This window comes from Folsomia candida, unplaced genomic scaffold (genome assembly GCF_002217175.1).
Source record: "Folsomia candida strain VU population unplaced genomic scaffold, ASM221717v1 Fcan01_Sc006, whole genome shotgun sequence".
NCBI classification, from domain to species: domain Eukaryota; kingdom Metazoa; phylum Arthropoda; class Collembola; order Entomobryomorpha; family Isotomidae; genus Folsomia; species Folsomia candida.
In genome coordinates, this window is record NW_019091198.1 from 5,720,741 (window position 1) to 5,737,606 (window position 16,866).

At 40.2% G+C, this 16,866-nt stretch overlaps 2 protein-coding genes and 1 long non-coding RNA gene across 3 annotated transcripts; all 3 read left to right on the plus strand.

Annotated features, from left to right (window-relative positions):
- Positions 1-89: 89 nt before the first annotated feature.
- Positions 90-3,703, plus strand: LOC118436014. Its single transcript, XM_035852753.1, has 6 exons — positions 90-149; positions 333-639; positions 745-1,011; positions 1,069-1,262; positions 1,350-1,515; positions 1,605-3,703. Exons 1-6 carry the CDS (start codon positions 90-92, stop codon positions 1,802-1,804), a joined length of 1,194 nt encoding a protein of 397 aa, XP_035708646.1. The 3' UTR covers positions 1,805-3,703.
- A 4,023-nt stretch (positions 3,704-7,726) lies between these two features.
- On the plus strand, positions 7,727-8,073 carry LOC118436038. Its single transcript, XR_004835150.1, has 2 exons — positions 7,727-7,858; positions 8,029-8,073. It is a non-coding gene; the product is annotated as an uncharacterized LOC118436038 (long non-coding RNA).
- Positions 8,074-8,336: 263 nt separating this feature from the next.
- LOC110850983 (loricrin) lies at positions 8,337-12,561 on the plus strand. The gene is made up of 10 exons (XM_022098599.1): positions 8,337-8,559; positions 8,723-8,782; positions 9,061-9,108; positions 9,189-9,221; positions 9,291-9,701; positions 9,763-9,963; positions 10,550-10,618; positions 10,691-11,305; positions 11,382-11,474; positions 11,532-12,561. Exons 1-10 carry the CDS (start codon positions 8,337-8,339, stop codon positions 12,389-12,391), a joined length of 2,613 nt encoding a protein of 870 aa, XP_021954291.1. The 3' UTR covers positions 12,392-12,561.
- Positions 12,562-16,866: the final 4,305 nt, after the last annotated feature.

Sequence of the window (16,866 nt, forward strand, 5' to 3'; positions counted from 1 at the left end):
TTTGGCAACACATATTTAAACATTATATTTCACGACGTGGTCTGCTCCAGCCATCCTTCTCCTCCTTATTAAATTTTTGCACTTCAGCAATGTTTTCAGTAGTTAAGTTTCTTGAGGATAAGTCCGTACAAGCCGTTCCTTCCAGTTGGGTTAGCCAGGACAAGAAGACTTGTTTATGGCCACCAGGATTGCCATCATCTGTCTCGGCCTCTATTAAAAGGCGCACAGAGCCGGAGAAACACTGGACGACAAATTCAATTAAGTTTTACAAAGTTGCAGGTGGGTTATTTTATTTAAATACATTAATACAATTTTGATAAATTACACGTTAGATAAATAATAATAACATACCAGTAACAAGTTTCAATGAATATTTAGATTCCCTCAAAGAAGCTAAAAGATTCGAGTTGGACGCGACCGCCGACAAGGTATTGGACACAACAGATGCCGAGGACATTGTATTGAAGAGAAAAAATTCGAGTACCAAGCCAGTTCTCCCAATTAAGCGTCATAAGTCAACTCATTCGAAAGAATCCACCTCTTCCGATAATGATGATGAGTTATCCTCAGATAACGAGACTAGTTATGGATCAAGGAATTTAGAAATAAGTAACGACTGCAATATTTTCTCTCAAGCAGGTAAGTAAAGATTTCGATTAGATTTTTTAATTAATCGTAATTTTCCTTATTTGACCTCCTAATTTCATACAGTACATGCATAATGACTTATTTTATTGTTTACAGAACTGTACAGTGCCAATTCAGAAGCTCAAAACTTCTCCACGTCTTCCTTTCCAACATCAAAGTATACCCAAGGTTCCGGGGAAAAGTTGGGAGAAAGTGGGGGCACTTTGATTTCCGCTGGTCCAGATAATCACTCTCTTGGATCCTCTCAATTTACTCCATTGGTCGAGGGAGACAATTTCATTCCTACTTCTGGTTTGTCCACCCCAAAATCAAGCCAACTCTCATCTGGCTTAATTCATCGCCGCAGAAACATTCGAGAAACTGGTTGGGTTTTAGTCATAATTATTTAGGAGCAACATGATAATTTTATTTTCATTTCAGAATCCTTTGAAGAGGTTGTTCTTCGAAAATTGAGCGAAATTCAATCAGATATTCGAGTGTTATTTTCCCGTTTAAGCTCACACCAAATTGAAACCAACACAATTGATTTACCGGTCGTTCTGCCCTTAAATGACGAAGAAAGCGTTGATGAATTGGAGGCGTGGATTGAAACAGATTCAAACAGGAGATCTTTAGTAAGATAAAATTAAATGCTTATATTTACATATTTATCTTTGCTTAAACATTTGTTTAAAATTATCGATTTTCATTATGTTGTTTAGGTTAAGTATTTATCAAGCCTTGGAGGAAGAAAACCGGAAAAAATCGTATCTCGAATACTCTCCGAACTTTTTACACCACCACTTGCAAGAAGGTTTAATTACAGTGGGGGAGGCTCGCTTGGGCGACAGGCATTTTCAGTTTTGAAACTGAAGATAGCATTGATTGGTAAATTATGTAACATAAATATACTATTTATTAATTTATTAATTTAGATTCGGAAAGTATGAACACAGCTTTATTTGTTATTGATATAGATGCAACCAAGCTGAATAGAATTGCAAGTGATACAACAGTAGATGCGATCGAGACAACGATTAAAAACTGGTTCAGGAACGCTCGGGATAAAGGGGAAGGTGGCAGAAAAAGAAAAAATGTATCAACGACAAAGAAGGGATATTCGAAAGGAGGTTCAGGAGCTGCTTCAAAACATGACGCCACGCCTTTCACACAATGAAGACTCGCCAAGTTTTGATATAGTTTATGTAAATAATTGTATTAGTAACGGATTAGAATTCGACGGATCCAGCAATTCAACCTCAGATTTAGAATTGATTAGTAGTAACGAATTAGAAAAGGCTAACCTAGCAAAACAGTTAAAAATTTGGAGTCTCCAAAATAACATTACTCACTCTGCATTATCAGAGCTGCTTCAAATTTTAATTCCCTATGTTTCGTGTCCCCTGCCGAAATGCTCTAAAACTCTCCTCGCCACTCCTAGGGTTATTAGCATTGTTGAAATTGGCGGTGGAAAATTATATAATTTTGGTTTGCAAAAAATTGTAGAATCTGAAATTATAAATGGACTAATTGATTGCGATTTCCCATTAGTTCGAAAATTAGTTTCAGAATTTAATACAAATGAGAAAAAAATGTTAACACTTTCAGTTAGCACAGATGGTATTCCAATTGGTGAGAGCAATGGTGTGCAATTTTGGCCTATTTTGATACGATTAGATCAGGGTAAAAGTAGGGAGCCCCGTCTTGTTTCATTATTTAGGGGCGAAAATAAGCCAAGTTCTATTTCCGAGTTTTTTAAATATTTTGTGGAAGAAGTTAAATTTTTGCAAGATGTAGGGTTTACATATAATTCGGTACAATATTTTGTTAAAATAAGTGTCGTAATTGCTGACGCGCCAGCTAGAAGTTTTGTTAAAGCCGTAAAAGGTCATACTGGTTATCATAGTTGTGAGCGCTGTGAGGAAGAAGGAGACTATTTGGAGAATAGGATAGTATTTTTGGGCTCAAATGCCAATTTAAGGACAGACATTTCCTTTATTAACAAAGTAGATTCTGATCATCATATTGGCAACTCCCCGTTAATAGATTTAAATTTAGGCTTAGTCTCGCAAGTAGTATTAGACTACATGCACCTAATATGTCTTGGAGTGATGAGAAAACTGTTTTACATATGGGAGAAGGGTGCGCTTCCTAATCGACTTCCATCTCGTGAATGGAATAAATTATCAGATAACTTGGTGTCTGTTAGTAAATTTGTTCCTTCAGAATTTACAAGAAAGCCAAGAGGTCTGAAACATTTACATCGCTACAAAGCCACTGAGTTTAGGCAATTTTTGTTATACGTTGGGCCAGTAGTTTTGAAACCAATCCTTTCAACAAAACTGTATAAGCATTTCCTGCTGCTTCATTCCGCCACATTTATTCTATTGTCCAACAAATCTCATTTACCGTTATGGAATGAAAAGGCTAGGTCTTTTTTAAAAATATTTGTCGATTTAATGGGAGATTTGTACGGGATTTCCACAATGTCCTATAATGTACATAGTTTGTTGCATGTAGCAGATGATAGTTTAAACTATGGGAATTTGGATAATGTGTCTGCATTTCCATTTGAAAATTACCTTCAGAAATTGAAGCGTATGGTCAGAGGGAAGACACGAGAGTTAGAGCAGGTAGTGAAAAGAGTCACAGAAAAAGAGAGCTTTAATTTTCTGACTTCAAATCGGTCAAAGTTTAAGCCTAAAATTCGTAATGATGCGTATGTAAAAATCTATACTAAAACTAATATTGTAATTACTTGTAACAAAGGTGATAACGTATTTTTGTTATCATCGGGAGAAATTGTAAAGGTGACCGAAATTTTGAGCTCTGATAGTTTAATGTGTCAAGTTTTTGTTTCTAGAAAGGTAGCAAAATATTATCCACTAGATAGCTCGGAGTTGATGATAGTCATAATAGATATATCTAAGTTAAGTTTGCCTAAATTAGTAAGCCTTGACGAAATTATTGTAAAATATGTATTTCTACCAATTCCAAACAACCAAAATTTCTTTTGTATACCTATGGTAAAAATGAGCTTGGAATAAATAAATAAAACTTTGAAATTTTGCGTACAATTTTGCGTATTTATTGGGGGATTTGCTTATCGTATTATAATTTAGGGAAACGCAGGGGTGGAACGAGTGGAATACACGCATAGAATGCATGTAACTGATGAATTTGTAGCAGAATTATATGCGTGGGTTACACGATGAAATTGTGAGGGTGTTATCGCGTATAACCCACTGCGTCGTGATTTTCACTTTACAACGTGTTTTAGAGAATTTTTGTACACGTCTAAAACGCACGTAACCCACATAATTTTTCTGCCTGGGGAGTCAGTGTGACATATGGCTTTTTCTCGTCGTCTTCTTTTCTTTAAATGGAGAGAGAGAGAAACATGAGATTCGGTGACGAATGAAGTAACAGATTAATAATAATAATATTTCTCAAATGGCATAACAAGGTGTCAAGGAAAGTGATAAGTATTCACAGGACAAATTTCACATTTTCTCTGAAGTGGATTTGAATGAGTTGGGGTTGAATAAACCACAAATTTCCGCATGTTCATACATAATGTTTGGTGTATTTATATATCCATTATGCATGTCGATGGGATGTAGTGCCTCTCAAACATTGTGCATTTTTTCGTACATTTCTTCTATTTTATTTCATTCTACTATGCATTTAAATAGAAATTTATCATAAAGTGCATCCGTAGCCAAAGATAATTTCTGCAGTCAAGAAGAAATTCAATTGTAGGGGAAATGTCGATCATCAATCTAACAATTCAGTCTACTCACGACATGATTGCACAGTATCGAATTTCGTAACAATGAGATGAGGTTTACTATACATAAATATATGTTGCAATATTAATCAGGCAACAATAACTCATTTGATGTTCCATAACCTCGTGATGCAGATTTGCACTTAATAAGTTGCATTAAAGTTCATTTTCAATTGTGGGCCAGAAACCAACAATAACTCACCTCACACTACTTAATACCTATATATAAATATATTTGCATATTACAAACACTCACCTCACCTCACATTCAAGAGGCTGCTTTGCTTATAAATAAGTGCTTGAATATCTAAGAGGAACGTAACGAATGTACATACCCACCACCGACGACCGCATACATAAATGCATAATAAATATACCGTCGTTGTTACAAATTTACAATTCAACTCGGTGACGATGCAGATATTTATGGACAAAGGGCTGCATCCGACATTCATATCGAATTTGCATGTTAATTGTTCAATACTCAAAACTTACTTATTGCCTCATACTCACTTAACATTTGTTAACCCCAAAAACTGCAATCCTTCAAGCTGACCTATTTTGAAAATCCCTTAAGTACATTGGATATCCATTACTTGACAAAGGTCAAAAAGATGACTTGTTGTCAATAATGCAAACAAAGGACAATTTCAAACAAATCCAAACTAGTAATCTTCACGTTGAGCATTCAAATCCATCTAAATATTTACCCAAGTATACAAACCAAGGACTTTTTACTAACAAAAAGCTGTACATACAAATAAATGTGCAGAGTCAATACACAAATAAAAGTGAAAATGAAAAATTCAATGATCCGAAATGACGAAATGGGGAAAGTACATACACAAAAATGAGGTAGAAGCAGCAGAGGCAGTAATAAATAGGGCAACTATTTAATTCACACACTGAACCCTTATTGTCAGAATTATGGATTTCAACATGCGATCGTTGCATTATACATTTGGCTTCGGTTGCAGTTTCGGATGCAGAGAGTTTCTGTTTGATGTGATTAAAAGTAGGTGCTCGACATGAAAGCATTTCACTTTATTTGCAAATTGATACAATCGTTGAATGAAGAAGGAAAGGAGGAAGTGAGAAGGAAGAGATTTGGAGGAAGTGATTACGTGGCTGCTATATCAAACAGTCACAAAACTCTGTAGTTTTAATCTAATTAAACTCAAATTAAAAGAGTCTTTGTCTAAGGTCTTAATTGAATTACTCAATCTCGTCGTCATCTCCTGTTTAGCCAACCGTTTGATCGTATAATACTGATTGCTTGACAACCAGGACTTTTATTCATTTTGGCTGCGATGATGCGATCATGATGACGATACCACTCAGGACAAGAACATTTCACATGAGAAAGAAGAACAGTGACCTATTCCACGAGTGTGTGCAGAGCATCCTTGGTACATACTCGTTGTTTTATTGGTAGTTTCAGCAGTATATGACAAGTGACAAATGGGCTGTTTCCTACATGTTAACTCCTCAGTCTGTAATATAAGTACGCCAACTTTACAAATACAAAGTTTTAAGGACCCCGAGATTTATTTTTTATATTTCGACTCATTTACGGACATTACACGACCATATCTCCTTGAATCTCCTTGACTTGAACTTGAGGCAAATTAGTGAAAAAATTAGATGTCACAAAATTAGCATAAATTAGTTTCGCGTCAAAATCGATCATTCTCGTGACCTCATATGTACGTCCATACGTACGAGTCGCAACGCAACGCAATTCTTGAGAAGGTTCTCCAATCTCTTTTCTTACAAAATGTTTAGTAAAATCCGTAGTCGACGCACATAGTGCTAATTAACGTAGTGCGAGCAGAACATATTCTTGAGATTCGCACGCAGTAAAAAAAAAAGTTAATCAGTGTGATACCGCAATTACTAGAATAATATCTGCGTCCTCCGTCAACCATGCTCCCTTAGGCTCCCTGACGAGAAATAACAATAGAACCTCGTGGTGTTTACCTCAGAGATGAGGAAACATCTTCAGTTTTGCCAACCTACTAACTAATTCTTGTAAGTATTTAGTTCTTTAGTTTTGAGGCTGCGGCCACTCAAGCGTTCCATTGTCAAAATCTTTCTCTGTTTGTGGCACCACCACACAAAGCATCTTTTTCTCATTATATAATACATCATGCTAACAATTGACTTTGCAATTGTGCGTGTACTACGCTGCGACGTAATTAAATGGACTAAAATGACTCAGATTTGCACAGAATATAATTCTAGAATTTGTCTTTTGCATAGTATGCAGTGCGAAATCTCATCATTCGTTACTACTCTTATGTCGGTTTCTCTGTGACAAAAATTGACAATGGTAATGAAAACAAAGTCTGCAACTTACACAGTTACTTAGAATTGAATTCTGGAAATAATGAGAACTCTTTGATTATTTGGGATGCAATAATTAGTCACGTTGAATTACTCTAATTATGCACATAATTTTAATTACATGGAGATGAAAAGCTATCGAGTATATACATTTTGATAACAAACTCTACCGAAAAATATACTTTGGTAAGGCAAAGTAATTGCGTAACCTATTTTTCTAGAAAAAACCCTTAGGTTACAAGAGTTGAAGATCAAACGAAATGAATTTGCACTTGAGATCAAGCCATCGTCATGCTATACACTCAATGACCACAGATTTTGCAAACAACGATTGAGAAATTCTGTCAACCAAGCGCCACATTAATTAATACATATATATTTAAAATGATGAAATAAAGGCTCCCCATGGAGGCTACTGGATGGTTAATTAAATTTCTTTCATGGAACTTGCCCACAAGATAGCGACCCACAGAGGAGGAGGATGATTAAGGGCTGATGGTGACTTGACAATTGATTGACTTAATAATGCCTGAATGCAAGCGTAACATTGCAATAGCAACGATAACAATAAGTAATACATAATTTTGTGGTTCTCCTCATTTAGTTTTAGAGTGGAAGATTATTTGTTTGACTCGAATGTGGAATTTTGACGGACGAATTATTGATTTTTCTTCTAGCGGGATTTAACAAGGGTTATCAAATTGAAACTGAAAGGTGTCAATGTCGTTGTTCGGTTGCACACTTAATTGAGGCATTGATGTCAAATTCTACGTCTAACGTCTGGGACACCAAAACCAAGCCAGTAATGAGTTTAGTTAGCAACCACCGCACACACAGAAGCCGTTTGTCGAGATGATGATGATAAATAGGATGGGCCTCAGCGACACCCATTCCTACACCAGTGCCACAAGTAGCGTCTCTAGCTGAGAGTTTTTTTAAAAGTGAGTCAATCGAAAGGATAATCGAAAGGGCTATAAATACTCAGCATGGTCACATCACGTCACAGTAACCGTCTTCAAGTCGACGATACACTACAACGACTCCCTGTTTCACTGTTATTACATCACCACAACAATCATGGTGATAATTCTTAAGGTACATGAATAAAAAAAAACGAGATCGGACGTGATCACATTTAATTCTAAAAATCGGATCTAAAGTATTTTTATTTGAGAACGTTTCTCTCTGTGCTTGCATTAAACTGTGAACAAGTGTTAAAAATAATAATAATTCATAACACCATGTTTGCATTATATTTTTGTCAGGTCACAGTGTTGCTATTCCTGGTTGGTTCGTCCACCGCTTTAAATCGAAATAAAAGAGGATCCTCAGGAGGTGGTGGTGGTGGTGGGTGGGGCGGAGGCGGTGGGGGAGGAGGAGGAGGTCAGTAACTATTGATTCATTTTATCTACGTTCCCAGTATGCAAAATACAAAGATTTTTTTTAAATTCAATGTCATATACAAAAAAATTCCTTAAAAATCTCCCCGAAACACAAGCTACCCTCTGAAAAAAATGCTACGATTGACCGAGTGACGCCGAAAAACTGACATTGGAACTTTATATACATTTACATGAGCGAAGGAGGTGGTAAAGGTGGACTTGGAAAACTGACTTCGCTATTCAGTGGATTCGGGAAGGGAGGAGGAGGAGGAGGCGGAAAGGGGGGAAGTAGCAAGGGTGGAGGAGGTGGGGGCGGTTGGGGCGGTTGGGGCGGCGGCGGCGGTGGTGGCGGAAAAGGCGATGGTGGACAGGTTGGATCATCCGGTTACATCGTAATCACTCCAGTGGCATCAGGTTCTCACAACATGACCTTGCTTGACTCACCAACCCGTACTAACTGAAAACTTCACAAGCCCCATAACCTCTAACGGACCTCTGACGCGTATTTTACAAGTGGACCTCTTTGTTCACAAAACATTCATAATTCAATGTGACATTGTCTTACAAATTTTTGCAGGGGGATCCTCCGGTGGTTATGGTGGCGGTGGTAGTGGTGGAAAAGGAGGACTTTCCGGAGGTATATATCGGCTTGCATGTAACTGTTTGTTGTCATTCATTTTCATACAATCAAAGCTATTTAAATATGTTATACCCTGGTTAATTTTTCGTTGTTATTTGCTGGAGTACTTTGTGTACTGAGATTTTTTAAAATATTTGAATGAAAAGAAATGGGACGTATGCAAATTTAGTTTTCACTCCCTGTGATTAAGCGTGTCATTGGACGTACACTTGTGAAAGGGAAAGCCGGAAGAGAGTGAGAGTGATTGAATGAAGTTGGCAATGATGGTATTTTAGGTGGTGCAATAGGAGGATATTCGTCTGGTGGTTCTTCATCTCAATACGGTAAATACTCGTAGTTTTTTATGCTCAACAAATATTAATAATCTTGTAATCAAAACTTACTGATTGAATATTGACTACAGGGGCCCCATCAGGGAAAGCTTCTCAGGGATATGGTGAATTGCATAGTGCAGTAACCTTTATCACGTCGCACATGTATGTAACCCAATAAATTTTCTTTGAAGGAGCACCCGCATCCGGTGGGTACTCTGGTGGCGGCGGTGGGTCATCCGGTGGATACTCTGGCGGCGGCGGCGGCGGGTCAACCGGTGGGTACTCTGGTGGTGGTGGCGGATCATCTGGAGGGTATTCAGGAGGCGGCGGCGGGTCATCTGGAGGGTATTCTGGTGGTGGTGGCGGGTCAACCGGTGGGTATTCTGGTGGAGGTGGCGGGTCAACCGGTGGGTATTCTGGTGGAGGTGGCGGGTCAACCGGTGGGTATTCTGGTGGTGGTGGCGGGTCAACCGGTGGGTACTCTGGTGGTGGCGGCGGGTCATCCGGAGGTTATTCAGGAGGCGGCGGGGGGTCATCTAAAGGATCCTCCCAGTATGGCGCACCATCGGCCCCACCATCAAATAATTATGGAGCTCCTTCCGGTAATTGCTTGCATTAGAAGAATTATAAGCGAAACTCGAAACCGCTTATTGTGAATGTTAGACTCGTATTCATCATCGTCTGGAAGTTCGTCCTTTGGAGGACCAAGTGGACCAAGTGGGGGGTACTCTGGCGGATCACAGCCAAGTGGGGGTTATTCTGGTGGATCAAGTGGGGGATACTCTGGTGGTGGAGGATCCGGTGGTGGAAGTAAAGGAGGCTATTCGTCGGGAGGAGGATCTGGAAAGAGCGGTGGTGCTCAAGGTATTATTCACTATCTTAATGTACAATTTCCGTCGACTTCCAACTGATTAGATTGACACTACCTTCATCTCCCTGCTTGCACTGACTTTCCCAAAATAAAGGTTCTGATGTGCATAAGATTTTCTTAATAACTCGGGCACCGCTGCCTAATGCGTATGTGAGAAGTGATCTCCTCGTATTTTGACTTTTTGACAGGATAAATTTTAATTATTCACGCCAAAAAACAAGCAGATGGGTTATACGTTTTCCGTAATGTTCACGTTTTGACCTTGGCGAAGTTTAAAACAATTGACGACCAAACACGCTGGTTTTCATAACCCTTTAACTTTTCGAATTTTAACGCAGTCGCGTCAAAGTATGAACTTTTAATTAATCTTAAAATGAAAAAATATTCGATTGGAGTGACATACTAAATATCATATTTTTAAGATTTTCTAATCGCATCTAAATTCTTAAAGGTAATGCTTGTAAAACTAGCGCACTTTTTAATTAAAAAATGGAAATCGTGCATTCAGTTAAAAATAATTTTGATGGTCAAAATGCAAGTAATCAAAGATAGTCTAAAATTTAAATATATGAATTCCAGGGTATTCTGCTCCAGCCCCACAAAGCTCATATGGATCACCTCCGGCCCAAGAGTACGGTAGTCCATCTGGTGAGTCCATCAAAAGCGATAAGCGAATGTCAATGAAAAATGTTACCAGTTAGTTAACATTCAATATTGTAGGCCCAAGTTCAGGGGGATATTCAGCTCCTGCGCCCCAATCTTCTTACGGATCGCCAGCCGCGCCACAATCTTCTTATGGATCTCCTGCACCATCTGCGCCATCATCTTCTTATGGGTCGCCCGCTCCAGCAGCGCCACAATCTTCTTATGGATCGCCAGCGGCGCCACAGTCTTCGTACGGATCACCAGCTGCGCCACAATCATCTTATGGGTCACCAGCTGCGCCACAATCATCTTATGGGTCACCAGCTGCGCCACAATCATCTTATGGGTCACCAGCTGCGCCACAATCATCTTATGGGTCTCCAGCGCCACAATCTTCGTACGGATCGCCAGCCGCGCCACAATCTTCTTATGGATCTCCTGCACCATCTGCGCCATCATCTTCTTATGGGTCGCCCGCTCCAGCGGCGCCACAATCTTCTTATGGATCTCCCGCACCAGCTGTGCCACAATCATCCTATGGGTCTCCAGCAGCGCCACAATCTTCTTACGGATCACCAGCTGCGCCACAATCGTCTTATGGATCGCCCGCTCCAGCTGCGCCACAATCTTCTTACGGATCTCCGGCACCATCTGCGCCACAATCTTCTTACGGTTCACCAGCTGCTCCTAGTCAGTCTTATGGGAATTGCAAATAATCAGAAATTATAATAATTACCTGCGATATAACAAGTAATTTCAACTTTAGGTTCTCCTTCTGGTGAACAACCTGGATACCGAACATTACCTGAATCGGGTGGTGGACAAAGTTATGGTGCCCCTCAGCAATCTTCAGGCTCAGGTAGAATATGGTGTAACTCAACTTGGGTATTTAGTTTATTAATGTTAAAAATTGCAGGCGGCTATAATGCACCTTCAGGGCCTTCACAAAGTTATGGAAGCCCTCAGAAAGGTGGAAATGAAGGCGGTTATTCCGGTGGATCGTCGGGAGGTCAAGGGGGCTATTCAGGAGGATCGTCCGGTGGTCAAGGGGGATACTCAGGAGGCTCGTCAGGAGGTGGTCAAGGTGGATACTCGGGCGGGTCGTCAGGTGGTCAAGGGGGATATTCAGGAGGATCCTCGGGTGGTCAAGGGGGTTATTCAGGTGGGCCATCCGGTGGTGGCCAAGGGGGATATTCAGGAGGATCGTCAGGTGGTAAAGGGTCATCAGGTGGTGGGCAAGGGGGATACTCAGGCGGTTCGTCCGGTGGTTATTCAGGAGGATCGTCAGGAGGTCAAGGGGGCTATTCCGGTGGATCGTCGGGCGGTCAAGGAGGATACTCGGGCGGTTCGGCAGGAGGTCAAGGTGGATATTCAGGAGGGTCATCAGGTGGTAGCCAAGGAGGGTACTCAGGGGGATCGTCAGGAGGTCAAGGGGGCTACTCGGGAGGATCGTCAGGAGGAGGTCAAGGTGGATATTCAGGTGGATCGTCTGGAGGTCAAGGGGGTTATTCAGGAGGAGGTCAAGGGGGTTATTCAGGAGGATCCTCAGGAGGAGGTCAAGGGGGTTATTCAGGTGGATCGTCAGGAGGTCAAGGGGGATATTCAGGAGGATCCTCGGGTGGTCAAGGAGGATATTCAGGAGGGTCGTCGGGAGGTCAAGGGGGATATTCAGGAGGGTCGTCGGGAGGTCAAGGGGGATATTCAGGAGGGTCATCAGGTGGTGGCCAAGGGGGGTACTCAGGGGGATCTAGTAGCCAAGGGGGTTATGGTCGTTAATTTAGACAGTTATAACTTAATATCTTAAAATGCCAGAATGCATATTTTTGCAAAACTATATTTTTTGAATAAGTGATTGTTGTTGTTGATAATGTGTTGTAAATTGTATGAAAGTGTACCCAAAGATAAATAAATACGTGTGTATGGATGGGTGCCTGTTTTTACAGAAATACTGATGATTATTTTTTCCTATTTTTATGTAACTACAACCTCGAACATGAGAACCTCATATAGATTGCCATCAATATAATAAATACTACTCCCAAGTCTCTGCAGGGTTGGAATAATGTAAAGAAAATTAGGAAGAGATAAATCCCTAAAACCACCACGAGTTGGCCCAAAACGACTCGAACGGATGTAGCACATATAGCGCATTTCTCTCCAAGGAGAAAGTTTGGACACAAAGCACACCTTCTTCAATATCTGCCTGACGGAGGATGAGGAGGGCAAAGGAGTTGAATTTGATATTTGGGCCCAAGTGGGCAATAAATAAAGTGGCTGAAACATCCTTTATTAAAACTGTATGAGATTCGTGTACAAAGTATGTTGGTCATCATAAACCAACTGATGGAAATTGATTGGAGTTGCTCCTGCTTTCCCCACCACCACCAAAAGTAAGAGATTCGTCTTCACCTGGTCAGTCGGTAAAGGGTTAAAGTATTACGTACACATCGAGTTACATTTCCAAATGTCCACTGATAAAATAAGTCTCGTTGAATCATCAAACTTACTTTCGCTCCTGCCTGCTGCTGCGTGGTCGAAAATTCACAAGGAATATTATTTTATCCCGAATTGAAATGCGGAAGGTCATCCCATCTGCACTAAAACTTAAACTCAACTTATTGCCTCAACTCACGCGTTGGAAAAATGTGGTTCAGTTTATTACCTCATTTAAACAATCTGTACTTGGTTGACTTTGGAGTAACATGAAATAAAACGGTTCCCTTACACACACATATTATGACGTTGGTCTACAGTGTAGACTCTACAGTGTACATACACCAGAGTATTTGACAAAGCGAAAAAACGTGTAATTTCAAAAACTTCTTACTGCCAAACTCAAGCCTTGTACGGCAGAATATAAGTCGTGTGTAAAAGTATATCCATTTGGTAAGATCAATAATATGAAGAGTTAAATGAATCCCAAAATGGAGGGGTTTCAATGAGAGTGAAAGGAAGGATTGATGGACTGGTGGTCACTTTTTTATTACTTTCCAAAGTATTTCCCCGATAATAAATCTCTTGGTCCTGTAGAAGGTCGGGTTATTTTTCTCCGAGAATCTGACCTTGGTTGGGGATGGGAGTGAAATTTACCTAAAATGATGATGATGATAAACGGATATGTCTATCTCATACTCATTTGGAGTAATCCTTATATACCTCAGATACTAAATAATGAGGGGTAGAGAATCCAAGGATTTCTATTTTTGACCCACACTGACTCAGTATTACTCAGGAGACCATTAATAAAGAATAAAACATTGCCACTAGTTCAAAATGGGCACATACTACGCTTTAGCCTATAATTACGAGTCAATAGTATAAGGGCTAGTCGCCTTACTCGGAATACCCCATTTTCATAAGTACATAAATAAATACTACCATTTCACATGCATTTTTATCACTTGCACATCCCGTTTACATCCCTCACCTCTACTTAAGGACAGCAAAGAACGAGTAAATTAATAGATAAGACTACTTTTGCAGTGGGACACGAGTATCGCAAAACGATATTCGACGAGGAGGAGAAAGTCACTTGTTCATGTGCTATAAATCAGACTTGGACCACGATGCGATGTGTGTGTGGAGAAGGAATCATCAACTCACATCTCGCCCCTGCATCTGTCCTCCTGTCCTGGTCTTCCAACTGCTGGCGAACGTGGCGGAACGCTGGCTGAAGGAACAGGTTATTCTCAGCCTGGTTTGAGTGGGAGAAAAGTGTTGGAGAAATCGAGTACAGGGCTCAGTCGGGCTTCTCGTCTCCTCCTGACTGGTGGCACTTTGGGAAAGGTGGAAGAATTGTGATGTAGACCAAAAAAAGCTACCAACCTTACGACTGTCAGACAGAATCAAGAGAATCTCCATCATCAGTCTTTGAGACCTAGCTCATTGTGCGACAAAATGCTGTTTTGTGATCAAACCGGAAAAACGTTAGTAATTTAAATTGTACCAGTATCATTGTACAGTTTGTTGTTTGCGTTGGTTTTGTGGGTTGTTGGTTGATTCAGTTGTGGTGACAATTTGAAGTGAAAGCAGAAAAGAAAGCGGAGAATGACATTATTGTTTTAGTTTTTCGCCCTTATGAGAATTGTACTATTGTAGATACAATTGAATATTCTTGACTTGATGAAATTTATAAAAATGTGAAATTTATGTGTACAAAGTCATGCAACTGTATATAATAGTTATACCAGTACGAGTTGTACAGTAGTCTACCTTCGCCCCTTGTTGGACTTGTTAAGGAAATTAATACCTAGTTATTGGGTCCAGTCTCACCGGAAGCATAAATTTTGGAGGAAAATTCGTGGAAATTTTACAATTCCAGAAATCGGATTAAAAAAGTGCCCATCTCAAGATTGTAAGTCGTTTGGTTTTACAAGTTTGTTATGCATGTCTCTTGTGTCCATGTAGCTGCAGAGAAAAGTGAGACTTTCACTCTTCTTCTGCCTTGATCCACGTCCTGGTTTCATGAATCATTGCGACTATGCCTTCGTCATCATCATTATCTAAATTATCAAAGGGAAAGGAATGGACAAAAGTTTCGAAAATAAATATAAAATATATATGATCTTGCCTTGACTCGACCCTGGAATTGTCCATTAAGGCCAGAAATAAATTGGACAGCACCTGTCTGCTTATGCTTACCCGAATCCAGTTATGCAAAATATTGACCTTCCCCTCCCTCAATCTTACTACACAGGTTCAGATACCCAGACGACTATGCACATAGCAGGAGGAGTATGTTTAGTCAGTCTCTCATAATTTGCAGTAGGCGGATTGGATGATCTAATACTCATCTAGTCCGCAGTGGATAATCATATCTGGCTAAATGCCTCAGATTGCATAGGGCGGAATGAATTATAAAAAGAGTAATCCAATTCACTCACGAGTGGTTGACCACGGTTCTGCTATTACAGGTTGAGATCTGGAAATTATTCATGAACATACTTTTCAAATGAAATTTTTCATTTCTTTTGCAACTCTTTGTACAAAATGAGTGGGTTTGTCGACATAATGCCCACATATTCCCAGAGGACCTTTGGGGACGACTATGAGGAGGAGGAGGATGTAAGGCGAGGAGGAAGAAGAGGACTCATCATCGGGTGGTGTTGGTTCATAACGACCCTGGTTTTTCCTCTTCCTTCGGATTTGGATGCTACTTCTACTAACTAATGTTAAGAGGGCTTTTGAGCCACTCCAGACAGTCCTGACACGGAAAGCTCATTAGAAGAGAACATATTTAAGCCCGTCGTGCTCATTTGCATTGCTCCTTGAGCCAGGGACAAATGACAAATTCGTGTCGGCCGAGGATCAAATCAACCTGTTTCTACTCTACGACCATCATCATATCCAAACCATTCGAGCACCTCCTCGCCCAAATTGATTCTCTTGTTGTAATCACTTTCTTTCTTTCTCCCTCTTTGTCCGGATTTTTGTAGACATGGAATTGTGAAATGAAAAGTGTGATGGCGAATAAATGATTGGATCAACTTTCTTTCTTTGTCGAAGACGGAATGATCCCCACTCAATATCCAAATATGTAGGGTAACATCGTCCTCCCTCATCTGAACTTGTACGACTTGTGCAGCCCACCAGATCCGTATAGATATATTAATGCATAGCATATAATCCAGACAGACTTTGGCATGAAATTTGTACAAAATAGTAAAGATAAAGTTGAAGGGGCCACACAGCGAGGAAAAATTCTCATCCATATCCGTCTTATCTATGGACCAAGGAGTCGTCCCTTTTCAATTTTATCGAGGAACCATACAAGCAGTTTGTATATTTTGTGCCAGGGTCCAAGCTACACAAGCACACACATTGTATCTACTACATAGCGATTGCCCCCAGTTTCGAACAACTTTCTATCGCAAGTTATCCATGCCAGTTATACAAAACTAGAATTCCTTCTCCTTCTTCTTCTGGAGAAATTCCGTGTGGTTTCTGTCCAGTTCCGAGAGAGAGAGAGAGAGAAACTGCTTCTACTGCTGCTGCTGCTGGATCAGATGGAGTCAGATCCCAATCCAGTGCAAATTATGGAATTGATTGTGAAACAGGACGTGGGACGTGGAAGGAGTTGGAGGATCAGATATCGGGTAGCCTGGGATTGGATGGTGATGATGGTGATTATTATGAGGAGGAAGCCTGGAGGAGTCTGTTTTTGATATCAAATGGATCTTATCATGCCAGGGAATTTATTACCCTATTAAAATTGCCCCTGCTCCAAAACTTCCTTCAAGAAAATTACACTA

Coding starts and splice junctions, on each gene's coding strand:
- LOC110850983 (XM_022098599.1), top strand. CDS start 8,337: ATGAGCGAAGGAGGTGGTAAAGGTGGACTTGGAAAACTGACTTCGCTA. Junction 9,222..9,290: donor GAAAGCTTCTCAGGGATATG/GTGAATTGCATA, acceptor TTTTCTTTGAAG/GAGCACCCGCATCCGGTGGG. Junction 9,702..9,762: donor TAATTATGGAGCTCCTTCCG/GTAATTGCTTGC, acceptor TGTGAATGTTAG/ACTCGTATTCATCATCGTCT.
- LOC118436014 (XM_035852753.1), top strand. CDS start 90: ATGTTTTCAGTAGTTAAGTTTCTTGAGGATAAGTCCGTACAAGCCGTT. Junction 150..332: donor AAGCCGTTCCTTCCAGTTGG/GTTAGCCAGGAC, acceptor ATTACACGTTAG/ATAAATAATAATAACATACC. Junction 1,263..1,349: donor ATTCAAACAGGAGATCTTTA/GTAAGATAAAAT, acceptor TATGTTGTTTAG/GTTAAGTATTTATCAAGCCT.